The following is a 15,551-nucleotide window of genomic DNA, read 5'->3' on the forward strand; positions in this document are numbered from 1 at the left end:
GATGCAGCCGCAGAGTAAGTAGTCAGTAAGCAGGCCTGTAATAGTTATACCATGAAGAAATTAAATCCATGTTAAAGCTTTGATATGATCATTTATTTAAGAAATTGAAGTTATGATAAAGACCCACTAGGCTTTGATGATGATGGTAATAACATGCTCTGTGTTTTTTTATTTTTCAGGTCATTTTAAGGAGGCTTATTGTCTGGAACTCCCAACACATGCAGAGGTTTTCATGCCATGAATTTTAGTGACCATGGCTGATGAAATCTCCCCACGGTCGTCTGACAATCCAGTTGTTCAAAAGAGAAGTAATAGGAAGCAACAAGAAAGGCATTCTGTCACTGCTTCTCTCTCAGATGGACAGCTCTTAATGAACCCTCAGCATGTGAAGACTGACTCTTCATTTGTCGGTATTTGTGGTATCAACTCACTTTCGGAGGGCTGTGAGGCTGGAATCCTTTATCTGAACCCTCAGACACCGAACTGGTCTCTCGTGGAGAAGTTTGCTGAACTTTCCCCGGGAGAATTGACAGGATTTAAAGATGAGATAGACAATAGCTCTCGAGGATTGTTACAATGCACTAAACAAATTGAGAACAATAAAGTATGCAGATCTAATGAAGTGCTCTTGGATGCTGTGCAAAAGAAAGAAAGTAACTGCTCTCAACACCTCAAGAGCCAAACGATACAAAGTGACGCCTCAGCAAAACAGAGGGCATCTAAGCTCAAAGAGCTGAATGTTGAGGAATATTCTCCAGGCGGAGTCGGGAATAAGACCAAAAAGAAGGATGTACATAGTCCTTCCGTAAAGAAATTACTTAAAAAGTGCGAAGATGACAAGATCCCTCGACTTCTGGTAGCGATGAAAAAACGTAATGGAGTCGACAAAGAGCACCGTCCCTTCAAGTGCACACGCTGCAACTGGGCTTTCAAGAAGCTCTGCAACCTGCAGAGTCACCTACAAACGCACACTGGCCTCAAGCCGCATGTGTGCGAAATATGTGGCAAGGCTTACTCCCATCAGGGCACGCTGCAGCAGCACAAGCGTCTCCACACGGGTGAGAGACCATATCACTGCCCCTTCTGTGTCAAGACCTACATCTGGTCCTCAGATTACCGCAAGCATATCCGCACACACACTGGTGAAAAGCCCTACGTGTGTGACTCTTGTGGGAAGGATTTTATTCGCTCCTCTGACCTGCGGAAGCATGAGCGGAACATGCATACCAACGACAAGCCGTTCCCATGCACGCACTGTGGCAAGACCTTCAACAAACCCCTCTCCCTGAAGCGCCATGAGCGGAAGCACCTGGGAGAAAGGCCTTTCTCCTGCCCCGACTGTGGCAAAGCCTTTGCTCTGGCCAGTCGCATGGCAGAGCACCAGAAGATCCACGTGGGGGTTCGCCCATACGTCTGCCCGGTGTGCTCCAAGTGTTTCACCAAGTCGTCCAACTTGACCGAGCACAAGGCCATTCACAGCGGAGAGCAGCCCCACAAGTGCACAGAGTGCGGTGTGGCGTTCGCCATGGCCTCTCGCCTCGTGCGTCACCAGTACGTCCACAGTAAAGAGAAACCCCACAGCTGCACGGGCTGCAGCAAGAACTTTAGCCACCTAGCCACATTGAAGAGTCACCAGGAGCAGACGTGCGCTGGGAGGATCTTTGTCTGCGTGGAGTGCGACAAGTCTTTCCAGTGTGCCGCAAAGCTTGCACAGCATGTGCTGAATCACAGGGACACGAATGTCTGAATCAGTTTAAAACACAGGTACTGTACTCATCCACATTGTCATAGGGGAACCAGTTTATTTACGTTATGGTATGTATGATAATCGTGCCTTTTTAGTTTTATAACAGGTCACTCACACACGCTTTGTCCCTGTTGTGCTGGGTTCCCATGGGAACGTTGTGGGCTAAAAATTGCCACCAGCATCGACACTGGAGCTTGCAGCTTAATGGTGTGACGTGAAACGGTTACAAGGGCACTTGACCCCTTATTTATATTTAGTTAATACTAATCTTACAACACTGGGAATATAAAATGGGAATCTGCATGTCTTACATGCAGATTCCCATTTTATCATGATAAATGGCTACCTACTCTGTGGGAGCATGTCTGGGTCACTCTCAATCTGGTGGATAAGTGGGACATGCTGACTCAATTCAAGTAGGGATGGCACTGAGCATTGTATTTCAGAAGGCACATCACTTCCTCGTGCAGATTTTATGGAAGACGACAGCTTTGATAATCAGTATTGTCCACGGGAATATGGTACATTATATTGTCCTAAAAAATAGAAGGGCAGCTTAATGATCTCAACCCATCAGTGCCTGTCATACACATAAAAAAAAATCTGCATCAACAATATTAATTTATTCTCAGGTGCAGGCTGTTTTTATTGTCTGGTGTGAAGGGGGTTTTTGGACGCACAAGCAGCAATAGCTGCATAAGACGTGCCCCAACATCAACGTAGTACCTCCTGAGACACATTACTGTGATTATATTAATACGTTTTAATGGTTCATGGAAGTTGTTATTGTAAGTTGTTAGTCATTGCTTGCTTTGAATTAACGCCGTGGTCCTTTGTATTCATTATCGTGTTTGGCAGTACAGCTGGCTCCATGCAGGGGACCTTTAAATGTCATATGTCTAAATTTCACTGTGCATGTAATGCCAGGTAAAAAGCTATGGCTCTTTTTGATCATATCGCCATGTACCACATGTTTGGTTTGTACGAGGTTCTTTCAAATGTAAGCATGTAGGAGCTCTACCTCTAGAGGATAAAAGGGAAACAACATATCATACCTGATTAAATTATGTCTGACGATGAATCTTAATAAACGGTTTATTAACCAAATGGTCATTTCAAATAATGTCATCAGCTTTTATTGTTTGTACTTAAAATTATGTTTGCTCTCTGAAGGATCATTTAAAACAACAACACATCACATTTATGCAACAAGAAAGTTAAAACAGACTCTGGTGAATGACTTGACGAAAAATTCCAATCTACCAAAAATGGAATGAGGCTGTAACTGTAGTCAGAAGTTCACTATACGGAGAGATTTTTTGGATGCCACTTGAAACTGTCTTTCACAAAGCTATCCATTCTAAACGCGTTAATGCTCTGACACATTATTTGGCAGGCAGGGACCCGTAGACTCGCCAGTCTGTCCATCTACACTTGGCTACTGCTGACTAATCGTAAAAGGAGACCGCACCTGCCGTGTTGTCAATTGCTCTACATTAAGTGAGAGGCCTCGTTTGGAATTCCAGATATTTCTTGGCAAGATATTTTTTATTTAATATGGCAGGCAAAATTGCTCTGATAAACTGGTAATTAATTGCACAGGTAAAAATAACATTGACAAATACTGTAATACATAAAGCACGAAGCCATGTGACAGAAGTAAAAAAAAAGAAGAAAAAAAGGTGACGTAATAAAAGTATATTACTGTGTGTTTTATATACATTTAAGGAGCCTACATTAGCTTTGTCAAAACACAGGAATTGATAAGATAGTGCGATTAATAAAGCTTTAACAGTTTAATCCAATAAGTGAATACTGGCTGGCTGGGTAGGGCATGTTGGCTGTTTGCCTGGCAGAGGTCTTTCCCAATCCCCCCCCCCCCCCCACCCCCACCCATTGCACCACATGGTATCATCCATCTTGGCAGCATCACAACTCAATGTCTAATATACAGTATCATTCATTTTACAGAAGGTAAACATAATGTTCACACTGTGCCATAATTTACCAGCCTTGCAGAGTCAGGCTTACTCTGCTTGGCTTCTGTGAGGCTAATAAACAACCACAGCATCACATTACATATTAGTTTGCACCTCATTTATGTTTGAATGTATTTTTAATTGTCGAACAATTGTGTCTAAGTGGCATGGATAGACATCTGATCATAAAAAGATGATGGATGGATAGATTTTTCCTCCAAAATATTACTTAAATATAGCTAATTCCCTAGCAGCATGTAGCTAGCAGTTAGCTAGGTGGTCACAGTCGCTCAGTGTTGTTGGCATCGACGGTCCTGGTCAACTCTCTTGTACATAAATGGTTATTTGGGTCAATTAAGGTATCCCTTCCCCCAAATATGTACTGCATCCACTTGTAATGTCCTCGCTGTCAGCTTTTAGAGAGCACATCTCAGCTGTTTCGCTCGCTGCAACATGAGTTACTATGCCAGTCCATCCAGAGTATTTCTGTATCAAATGTGGAACATGATGGTGAGCAAGGCTGTGGGGGTTCTAAATGACATCCTTTAAAAAGAAATGTGTGTGTGTGGGTCGAGCAGAGGGCCAGTTGAAGCTCTCATTAGACACAAAGGCACTGTGAATGACAGGTGGTCTGATATCCCTTACATCCTACAAACACAAAAAGTCTAGTAACTATGTGAGTCCTTTAATACGTTGAAGATCTATTTGTTTTTAAGTAACTTTATTTACCTGTGATACAGGCTAGTGGTCTGGAGAGGGCTTCTACCCCAGCTGCTGGCCTAGGATGGAGACATGGATATTTATAGAAAACTATCACATTTGCATAGGTTTACTGTATGTAGGTAAAATGTCACACATATCATGACTGCATTTTAGCACAAATATGAAATTGGACACGCTGGTCAGTAACTGTGTTAATGGCAGCGACACAGCAGGAACACAGCTCCTCAATTCAGTGACCTCAGAAATCCCACATAACATTTGAAGAAAGGGGAACTTGGCAACATATTTAGAACTTCTAAAAAAAATACAGGAAGAAAATAATTCAACCCCAACAAAGAAAAAATATTGTTAAAGTAATTTCATAATTCACCTGCTTTCCTTGAAAAGGGGTTGATCCCAGCAGACGGAGGCTGAGATGGAAACATGGCAGGCGGGGGAGGAGGACAGAAGCCAGTAGTCGGAGGTAGCTCCTGAGAAAACATTCAGAAATATACATCTTAGATCCCCAATTGAAACTGACAGTATAATGTTTATTTATTCCACTCTTACCATCGGAGCTGGGCTTCTCTGCTCTGAACTCTCCTCGTGAACATCTTTGGGTGTCGACTTGAACCAACCACTAAACCATCCGGCTTTGGTGCTCTGCATTAAACACAGAGAGAATGAGACCCATGTCCTACAAACGGTAAACCGACACCTGTGGTCCAACAGGTCTGACCCACCTGTTTAGGAGGTTCGTTGGTCTGCTTGGAGCCTTCAAAACCTTGCTGGACGATCTGCTGGCACTGCCCCTGCTGACTGTTGTTGACCTCAAGCATCTGAACCCCCATCTTCAGAGGAAATGAAGACACACACCCAGGTAACTTTTGGAAACATTTAAAAATACTACATTTTAAAGGGTAAAAATCTTGAAACACATTACCAAATCATTGGCATAAATCCAGTAAAAGATCACACATGTAACATCAAACCAGGAGGGTGCCATCTTTGCGTTACTTGCTTTTGTTATCTGTAAGAATATTACAAAAATGACTCACTGTGTCTGGTCCAGATGACGACCAAACCCCTGCAGAAGCAACAAAATCAAAACATCACACACAGGAAGACTCCCCGTGGCCCATAGAACATATCTGAATGGAGAAAGGAATGATCTCACATTAGATTCTCACCCTCTGCTGCTGATGGCAGATTACTCGGAGGACAATGTGGCGAGGCAGCTCTGACTTCAGCACTATCTGTATTATGATAACTGAAGGCTTGGCTCGCAGTCACTGTGGTCGCTGTGGGAGCATAAACCAGCGGTACTGGCATCGGAGAATTGGCGTGTGGCCTAGACAAGTAACAGGCAGAGGACAGTGACATAATGGTCTATTAGCGATGGATATCACATGAGCAGTAACGGTTTTCCTGTATGTCGATGACAGACGTGGATTAGGCATGTCGCTGCACATTTCATACCAGTCCTTAGCTCTGGTATGATCGTCCCACGATAACACATTCATTTCCTCAGTGATTCCTTCAACTTGATGCTCAAGGTTTTCTTGATTCCCAGTGCCTGTGTAATAAAGGAGTTCTGGCTCTGGACTCTGGATGTCACGGTTAAGGTCATCCAAGTGCGATTCTGTAGAAAAATTAAAATCAACATTTTGATATATCCTTTTAGTATTCATTAGCAGATAAACAAGAAAGCAGGTGCAATAGCCACTGCCCTCTAGTGAGAAACAGGCCACACAGCTGCATCATTTGAAGTAATGAGGATTCATAATTACCTAAGGACACTTTGCTATCCTCATGGACCAAAGCACTTCCCTCAGGAGGTGACTGTAATGTTTCAGTACGGTCGTAACTACCCGTCTGAGTAAAATAAGAAATGTAGACACTTATATAGTCTTACCGTTAAGAAGACAAACAAGAGTTAGCCACAACAATACTTTAAGCAAAATGCTAACGCTAGCATACTAACATGCTCACAATGACGAGGCTTACATGCTGATGTTTAGCAGTTATAATGTTCGCCATGTTCACTGTCTTAGTTTAGCATGTTGGTAACATTTGCTAATTAACACTTTATACACAGTACAGCTGAGGCTGATGGAAATGTAGTTAGCTTTGCTGGTATTAGGTCATAAACCACTACATTTGGCTGCTGGCGCTAGATGAAACACCAAAATGATTACAATTCATCCTGAAGGTGACATGAATGGGCACCAAATTCATTGACAATTTGTCCAATAGTTGTTGAGACGTCTCTTAAATCCACAAATGTCAACCTCATAGTGGCGCTAGACGATCGCCAGTACATCGCCAAATTCATTAGGAGACATCGTTTGGAAACCATGAATGACTGTACAAAATTCCAGTTGAGATACTCTACTGCCACTCAGCAAGTGTGGATAAAACAATAGAAACATGGAAGAAAGCCTTTTGAAAGCTAAATATATTTTTCAGACACTGAATGACAATTCAAACTTCACTATCGCTTATTTTGAATGTGGAGCAGTGCTTTAATTGGAATAATAATCGGGCAAGTACTCTGAGGCTGGAGCTGGCAGAGCATACACACCCAGGATCGTGTGCAAACACCTTCTCTTTTTTTTGGGATCAAAAGTAGGCTTTTGAAATTGTTGATAATCTTCCTGGTTTGCGTTCCAAAAATCAGGGAACTATGTCTAAAGGTGGGGTGGGTGTCCAATATGGGTCAACTTTGAGGGCCCCTGTCTCTTTAATGGTTGGTCATTCTACAGATTCTAACATGCTCTTATATAGTTCAACATGAAAGAAAAAATGTCCAAAAATGCAATTACAGCACTGTTGCTTGGGAATAAAGCAGCTTTGCTTAATCCAACTGGTTAAGATTCCTGTTGAAACTCAATTTCTGATCAGCCAAATTTGTTTTTTCATATTTTACTTTAAAATTAGACATTTTTCTGAAATTAAAGCCATGAAGAAGCTCACCTGTAAACTGTGGTGTCTAGCACGCAGCTCTCTCAGCCAGTCAGGTTCCTGCTCATCTCCGCTCACGCCTGCTTCACTGAACTGACCCTCGGAGTGTCTCAGCCTGTCTGACAGCTGCAGGAGAGAGGACACATACATGCATTACGTCCATGTAAAATGTAATACACACTGGATCACTTTGATTACAGTACTCAAATGTGTAAGACATAATGTGTCTGTAGGAAGGTGTGTGAATACCTTAATAACCTCTCCAGTCAGCACAAAGAAAGGCTCCCTCTGTCTGAGGATCGCCCGTCCCACCACTTCGCAGTAATGAAAGGCCTGAGATGCAAGACCGCAGTCCAGCAGTCGACTGGCATACAGGAACTTGTACACCTGATCACAAAGCAGCAATGTTCAACATCAGATTTAAAGAAATATGACTGTAAATGAGAATAACATTATGTGAATAGGAGCTACCTGAAAGGTTGGTATTGAAAGGCATTTGCCTCCAAGTGTCTGGCAGTACTCATACAATTCAGTGCACCGGATGGCAAGGTTTGTTGCAAAGTATTCAAAGGATTGCCTGAAGGAGAGGAGAGGAGATGATACAGCAAACCAAACATAAGCAAGAGCATATCAACAAACACAGTAGGTAAAACAAGAAGCATTGAAAGTAATTTACCTGTCTTCCATGGGGTCATTTCTCTGATTAAAAATGTCAGATAAATGGCGTCAAGAGCGAGCACATCTCACCTGTGGCTGGATCCCAGAAGTACCAGTCTCTCTGCCTTCTGCGAGAATCCCCCGAAGGGCACGCTGGCTGTCAGGTAGCACACATGGGCGGCATGTATAAGGCCTTTGGAGGCTGCGTGGGGAAGAGCAACACAGAAAAATCAGCTCGTATATCTGTGCAGAGACAACAGTTCAACCTGTCAGTCGGTTGAGTCCGTACCGAGAGTGTCCCCCATGGTGACGATGGCCTTCTGTTGGACGGCAGGATCTCCTGTCTCATTGGAGAGCATAACAGCAAGATGGGGCCTCCAGTCTCCCCATTTTTCATTTCCACAGCACTGGGCAAAGAGCATAAAGCACATGGCTCTTATTAGCTAATAAATTACGGACTGATGTCTTAACAATACAATAACTGCAATTGAGGCAATTGGGATGTGAGCAGAGGTTATGTTCTGGATGTTTTACCATGGATACAACAGGGATTCTCCCAGTCAGCAGGTGGAAGAGGGTCTGGAGGGGATCACTGGCCGTTAGCTGGCCTGTAAACCTGCCAAAAGAGCTGTTTGTCTCAAAGCACATCTTTAAATCTTATCAGTTAAAGAGCGTGGTAGCTATAATTCTAGACACAGAAGTGACCCACTTTGCTGATGTCAATCACAAATAAAAGAAATATCAGCCTGGCAGTCTCCCCCTCCCCCAGGCATTCCTCTCGGGGCATGTGCTGCTATGAGACATACTGTGGATGCCAAAATAGTCTGTAAACTGTATTGGGTTACATGCCAAATAGTTCAAAGAAATTGTAGTTTAGTGACAGGGTGCAATGATTTCTCCTTAATGTCACTCAGCAAATTCCACTCACAGAAATAATTAATCATTACTGGTTGATTAATAGACTTTCCACCTTTTGCATGATTGACAAATGCATGTTAGAAATAGCACCGATAAACAAACTAGATCATATCTATTGACTCATATCAAAATATCAAATTATTCTTTTTTAATTAATTTTTTTATCTTTACGAACAGGAAGCCACGTTTAAGTGTTCCAGTGGTCTAATTGATGTCCTGTCTTCCTTGCCATCTAGTACAAAAGTCACAAGTATTACATTTGTCTTACTCTCTTATTTCTGACTGCAGGCATATGCTGCAGCAGTGCCATCCGTTGATTTTTTCAGTACTGAATTGTCTTAACATCTGTTCAGTACAGCAAATTATTAATTGGAGGTGCATTTACACTCATAAAACGTCATACATATTTCTGTACAAAAAAATAGCATAATAATGTTAAATTCCACAAATTAACAGCCATTCTAGCAGCTCTGTTAAGCTATATTTAGGCACAGTCGAGCTTCAGGGTAATTGTTAACATCAGCATGCTAACATGCTCACAATGACAACGCTTACATGCTGATATTAAGCCGGTATAATGTTTGCCATGCTCACTATTTGAGTTTGGAATGTTAGCATGCAAACTTGGATGCAACTGAGGATGAAGGGGATATCCATTTTGCAGGTCTATAGTCATAAACCCAAGTGTCTGATCTGATGATGACAAGAAATGTCAAAGGATCATCAAAGTAAATAGAGTTCAACTTGAACTCTATTTACTTGAACAACATGAATACCTGCATCAAATTTCATGGCAATCCATCCAAGAGATGTTGGAACATTTGACTCAAAACTTCAAATGTCAGCTTCATCATGGCGCAACGGGAAAAGTCAGGGGATCACCAAAATCATCAAAGTAGTTATGCTATGAGGACCATGAATGACACATATGCCAAAAAAAAGCCTACGTATTTTTCTACTACTTTTTGAATGTTATTGGACCAAATTGATGAAATTCTGATAGAGAAAATTGTTATATTGAAAAATGTATTGACTGTTTATACAGCTGTATTTTTCCATTGTATATGGGCCAAGTGTGCATCATGTGACAAACAAAGAAGTTACAATACTCTCTGCGACAACTATGCCAAAATAACTCACAGCCCAGCTGCGTTCCTGTAGGCTTGGCTACACAGAAAACTGAGGATACATTGATGATACAAGCGACAGAAATAGTGTTCACATTTCTTTGTAGCTGCAACACAAGTTTAAAGCAGATCAGAAGTTTCTTGTCAGAGGGGGCATTTCTTCACCAAGTAACGCTTGTGTGTAGAGATGTAAACAGATTTCTTGCAACTGACTTTGCTTTTCTCACCTGTTCAGCACAGTGGTGTAGGACCTGTTGTCCATTTTGCTGGCCAGAAACAGTGCATGCCCCCACAGGCCGCTGCTCATAGCCGACTCCAAGGCCTCCTGGAAACCACATCGTAAAGTGTGAGGGGACAAACACTCAGATCCTAAGACAGTATGACGCCATGGCAACGAGTATGAAGATGTAACACAAAGCTTTTGGACCACTCAGGAAACAAGTGTTTCCTAGCAGGTGCCTGATGGACTTTCTAAAGGTTCTCTATTCATTATTCATAGCATGATATTTATAGTATATTATACTGTAAGGACATTATGCAGTATCTGTATTTAACTTGAGTATTTACTATTTATGCTACTTTACAAATCCCTACATTTCAGAGGCGGAAACATTGCAGGTTTTACCGCTTCATTTATTTGACAGCAGTACTTTTAGGATTAAGATAACCTTGTGATAATCTTAAAATACAGTGCATTGTTAAAGATTAAACCTGTGGTTCCTAGCCTTTTAAACTTGTGACCCCTTAAACAAAAGCAGTGTCTGATGGGGCTTCCTTGTCTTGTTTTAGATGTCAACTTTGGTAGAACTGCTATATTGTTAACAGTTCCACCATTGTTGAAAGTTTACAAAGCTGCAATCTAAATAATTCTTTTCTGCAGAATTATAACTTTTACTTTTGATGCTTAAGGTACATTTAGCAATGCTTTGATTCTTTACTTTTTCCCCATGTAGGATTTTTAATACAGGACTTTTATTGGAATGTAATATTTTTTAAATTGTGGTATTGTTACTTTTACTTCAGTAAAGGAACTAAATAAATAAAAAACAGATGATGAATAGATCGAGAGTTAAAAAGGCGGAAAACCTTCTTTCTCCCGGCCAGCAGCAGTTGAGTGTAGCTCTGCAGGTCCTTCTCAGAGGTCTCAGAGCTGAAGCTGCTCCAGTCTCCTGTGAGCAGGTCGTCTCCTGTGCGAGGTGGTGCCTCAGCAGTTGTGCCGTCGCTGAAGTCAATGAGCGTTGGAGTGTCTGGCTCCCAGCGTCCATCTGAATGTGAGCCCTGCATCAGCAGCTCTGCGATATCTGAGCCGACTATTTGCTGAAACAATGGAAGTTTCGAGAAAATTGTATCAGGGAGAAAAAACACAATGATTGCTGAGATTTGATGTTTGATGCTAAGCCAAATAGGGTTAGGGTTATGATCCACATACTCCATTCTGTCGGCAGAGCAGGATCAGTAGATTCCACAGGAGGGCAGCAGAGCTCTTATCATGCAGCTGGTCATCGCTCATGCAGGCGCCTGCCCTCTGGTGAGCAAACTCTATAGCATCTACTTTGTGCAGGTCTTCCCTTCAAAAACATGAAAGGCAGAGTACTTACACCAGTCAAACATTTATTTTAAACATAATCTCTCTAAGTCTGATGAGAGAAATAATAATTTTAGATTTGACATTCAGCAGAATGTATTCTGATGGCACTACCTCTTTAAAGGCCCTGGGAAGTTTCTCATATCCTGCTGTTCCTTTGTATCACCCAGAATTACCTGTTCAGGCATAAAAAAATATATATATAAACTTTTATTCAGGAATACAGTACCAGTGGTTTAGAATAAGACAATCTAATGTTGTCTACAGAGGCTAGTGTTGCACCTACTTCCAGACTGTGGATTTCCAGCTGGCTGACGTTCTCCTGCGTGGACAAGCCTGGAGTGACCCGTATCAGCTGGCCTGCTGGCCCAAAGCTCACAACCACATGAGGGATGGAGTACTTCAGAGGAGCTGACGCCTGATGCATCGGCCCGTGCTCTGAGGAGATGTGAAGCACAGATGAACATGCATCATGATTAACACTGAGTGGAGATAGAGAGAATTAACTGCACGCTCACCTGTGTCAGATGTGTGGACAGACAGCGGGACAGGCTCGCTGTGTTCAGCTCCGTTGATGTACTGACTCAGCTCATAGCTGCTGGAGGACAGCCCTGAGGTTTTGGAACCCTCTAATGTCCCCTGGTAATAAGAGGTCACCTCTTCATTGTCTCTGGAGGGATTCTCCTCGTAGTGGTTGAGGTAAGGAGGCTGGGAGGTGCCTCTGCCTTGGTCATACCTGAAAGAATGATGGCAACAATTAATTGTGATTACACATAAATATATATTCAGTTTGCTACTTTCTATCACCCTTACAGTTATGTTATCAACACTGAGTAGCAGCTTTGTCTCTCCAGAGTAAAAGCAATCTAGGACAACTGTTCTGTCAGAGCAATGTCCAGCTGCTCAAAAATAATGCAGACCAGTGCTGTTTGAATCATAACTGGCACGAAAAAACAAACATATTACCCTAATGCTAACCAACTTATACTGGCTTCCTGTTGGATTTCGCATTGATTTTCAAATTCCAACCATGGATTTTAAGGCATTAATTTGGCCGAAATATATTGCTGATTTGTTGACGTTTTTAGCGCATGGCTCCCCCTCTGCAGGTTTTTGGACACTCCTAATTTTTGATTTATCTTAAAGGTCCACTGTGTAGGATTCGGAGGCATCTAAAGGTGAGGTTGCAGATCACAACCAACTGAAATGTCTCCTGAGTGCTTGGCTTATAGACGAACTACGGTGGCCAATGTGAGAATGCGAAATAATCCTATCTAGTGTTTGGTCTGTCCCCTCTGGGCTACTGTAGAAATATGGCGGCCTGCTCCGTAAAGAGGACCCACTTCGTATGTAGATGTTAAAAGCTCATTCAAAGGTAATGAAAACACAACAATGCTTATTTTCAGGTGAATTTCCACTAAAATAATATTTAATTTCTGCTAAAAGATCCCCCTAAAAGCTACACGCTGGCCCTTAGGTGAAGTTTTGTAAAAACTTCTTTCTTATCATTGCAACCCTGCCACCTTTGTTCTACTTTTAAAGTATTTATCCTCCTTGTGTTTTCAGATTCAATTTTTTGTTCTTCTATTGCTTCCTTGTGGTTTTTCTGTATACTGTTTTGCCTGTTAAACCTTTGTAACTTTGTTAAGAAGAGTATTATACAAATAAAGGTATTATTATTATTTTTATACATAACATTATGAAAAACCAACATACAAATGACACTTTTTGATTAAAAAAAACCTTCCTTGTGATGTCAAAAAACACCACAGCAATGGTTGCACATCACAAACAATATTTCAAAAATAGAAAGAAATATATTTTTCATCAACTTTCTTCTGTCAGTTACTAATCAATAAAAGGATTACCTTCAAAGAAATGGAATCATTCAGCTCACCTGTGCTCCTCGGCGTAGGAGCTCCCTGAGTGCTCATGCGTATATGCTTTGTCATAATAAGGGGTTGCTCTCGAGGAGTCCTGGGGACCCCACAGGCCAGCATCTTAATGAGAACAAGGACCATCTCATTTGTTTTATCCAAGACATAGAGTGTAGCGCTGCTAATTAAAGCTTCTGTCGTCACACAGAGCTCTCTTGTATCACTGTACCTTGTTGTCCACGCTGTCCTCTGTAGTAGTCATGGTCATAGTAACCATAGCTGTCTCTGTAGTCCCAGTGGCTTTGGGGGGGATAGTCATACCCATGCCTGGAAATGAAGGCCCTCTGGTTTAATCAGTACATTCATTCATTTTCTCTCTAAAGAGAGCATAACACACTGATCTACAGAGCTTCACTCCGACTTTCTCCCAGCATGCACTTAACAGCAGGAAGGAAAACATGCACTCAACCCTATGGGTTACACACTTAAACCTGGGCTTTTGCACCAACACACTCGCAAAACTAAAACTGTCATGCATTTCTTCCTAATATGTAGTTTCAGTCACTATAGTCCAATCCATATATTAACAGAAATCAGTGTGAGATAGCACAATGACTATTTATACTAAGCTCTTTAATTTAAACAATTTAAGAGATCTGTATGCACAGCTGCATTACTGTACTCACCTGGACTGAGGTCTTTGGAGTTCAGGCTGGCCGTAACCATAAGGATACTGCTGAGCGTTGTGAGGATACTGCTCCGGTCTGGCAGGAGGACCGGTGAAGTGAGCCCTGTAGTGGGCATCCGTCTGAGCCCAGTGCCTGTCCCTCTCTCTGGGTTTTGGCGGTTGGTAGCTCTGGTCCCTGTCCTGCTGAGAATATCCGTAGTAGTCCTCTCTGTCTTTAGTTCTGTGGGAGGGGCGGCCAGGGTCGGGCCGGGGGTGACCTCTGTGATCCATGGTGACCCCTTCACACACAATCAGCCTCCCTCAACACCTGAGGTATATAAAGTAAAATCAACACAGTGAAATGTTGTGTTTAGGTTCTTACTGCTCGCTCAGACCAGATGCAGTCAAAGTGCATCCACCAGTGCCACATCATATCACAGGAAACACACAACAGGAGCTGATAACCAGGTCAGCATGATAACAAGGGGATAAAGTTCACCCATATATCATTGTGTCTTTGCTGCACAGGAAGCAGTGCTGAAAAAGATGATCCAATGAGAGAGAGAAAAACAACTTACCAACGGATACTTTAAAATCAAAATCATACCATTCAGGGTATGAATAATCCCTCATCTCCGTCCTGTGTGTGTGTCCCAGTCTGAGTCTGATCCTGGGAGTAAACAGTGGAGCTTTGACAGCTGCAGTCCCAGAGCTGGAAAAGAGGAAATCACGTCCATCTTCAGGCTAAATCCAACAAGAGAACATTCTGTCAGTCCTTTTTCTGTGTAATGTCCACATGACTAACCGTGTCCTCGGGTTATAGTTTACATGAGTGGGAAAATGAAACAGTAGAACTTTGAAGTTGAGTGTTGCCACGTTGCCGGTAAAAGTCAGTCCATTTGCAGTTGGGGTTGAGCTGATCTCCGGTCAGATTTAGAGATTTTTCCGTGAACTTGGGCACAATGAAACTGATTCCCAGTCAGCTGAATCTTTATGTTACATTCCCACTAGAGGCGCTCTAACCGTATACTGAGACATGAAGACCCACTGAAGCTGACACTGAAGTCCTTCACTGCCTTGATGGCTTTTCATTTATTAATGTTAGTTATATTTGTATCGACCTCTGAACAAATGAATAAAATGTGTATGACCTTTTTTATACTACTGTTTCTCTTGTACAGACATACATTTTAATGTTCCTTTTTTTTGTCCAAATTCGATTTATAGGAACTGTACACTATCATCTTACTCTCATTATACTGAATTATACTTCACATTCACCTGTATGTTCTTATTGTCCTTAACAATGTGGCTATTTCCATTTCGTC

At 42.1% G+C, this 15,551-nt stretch overlaps 1 protein-coding gene across 8 annotated transcripts in view; it reads right to left on the bottom strand.

Moving 5' to 3' along the window:
* Positions 1-15,117, bottom strand: part of sec16b (SEC16 homolog B, endoplasmic reticulum export factor) — a 72,897-nt gene extending 57,780 nt beyond the window's left edge. For 3 of the 8 annotated variants that reach the window (XM_054603510.1, XM_054603509.1, XM_054603511.1), the window contains exons 1-25: positions 15,029-15,117; positions 14,802-14,935; positions 14,243-14,551; positions 13,786-13,883; positions 13,577-13,679; positions 12,198-12,415; positions 11,966-12,117; positions 11,794-11,855; positions 11,524-11,662; positions 11,181-11,411; positions 10,322-10,419; positions 8,584-8,665; positions 8,339-8,456; positions 8,140-8,251; positions 7,864-7,969; positions 7,642-7,779; positions 7,405-7,518; positions 6,219-6,303; positions 5,908-6,070; positions 5,619-5,779; positions 5,487-5,515; positions 5,172-5,312; positions 4,999-5,091; positions 4,820-4,919; positions 4,456-4,505 (exon numbers count right to left, since the gene is read on the bottom strand). In XM_054603510.1, coding sequence (XP_054459485.1) covers positions 4,489-4,505; positions 4,820-4,919; positions 4,999-5,091; positions 5,172-5,312; positions 5,487-5,515; positions 5,619-5,779; positions 5,908-6,070; positions 6,219-6,303; positions 7,405-7,518; positions 7,642-7,779; positions 7,864-7,969; positions 8,140-8,251; positions 8,339-8,456; positions 8,584-8,665; positions 10,322-10,419; positions 11,181-11,411; positions 11,524-11,662; positions 11,794-11,855; positions 11,966-12,117; positions 12,198-12,415; positions 13,577-13,679; positions 13,786-13,883; positions 14,243-14,514 — 2,832 coding nt within the window. In that variant the 5' untranslated portion in view covers positions 14,515-14,551; positions 14,802-14,935; positions 15,029-15,117 and the 3' untranslated portion in view covers positions 4,456-4,488. Of the gene's footprint in view, positions 1-3,643; positions 4,375-4,455; positions 4,506-4,819; positions 4,920-4,998; positions 5,092-5,171; positions 5,313-5,486; positions 5,516-5,618; positions 5,780-5,907; positions 6,071-6,218; positions 6,304-7,404; positions 7,519-7,641; positions 7,780-7,863; positions 7,970-8,139; positions 8,252-8,338; positions 8,457-8,583; positions 8,666-10,321; positions 10,420-11,180; positions 11,412-11,523; positions 11,663-11,793; positions 11,856-11,965; positions 12,118-12,197; positions 12,416-13,576; positions 13,680-13,785; positions 13,884-14,242; positions 14,628-14,801; positions 14,936-15,028 lie in introns of those variants that run through there. The other 5 variants (XM_054603506.1, XM_054603512.1, XM_054603508.1 and 2 more) reach the window with 5 other exon arrangements.
* Positions 15,118-15,551: the final 434 nt, after the last annotated feature.

This window comes from Anoplopoma fimbria, chromosome 8 (genome assembly GCF_027596085.1).
Source record: "Anoplopoma fimbria isolate UVic2021 breed Golden Eagle Sablefish chromosome 8, Afim_UVic_2022, whole genome shotgun sequence".
NCBI classification, from domain to species: domain Eukaryota; kingdom Metazoa; phylum Chordata; class Actinopteri; order Perciformes; family Anoplopomatidae; genus Anoplopoma; species Anoplopoma fimbria.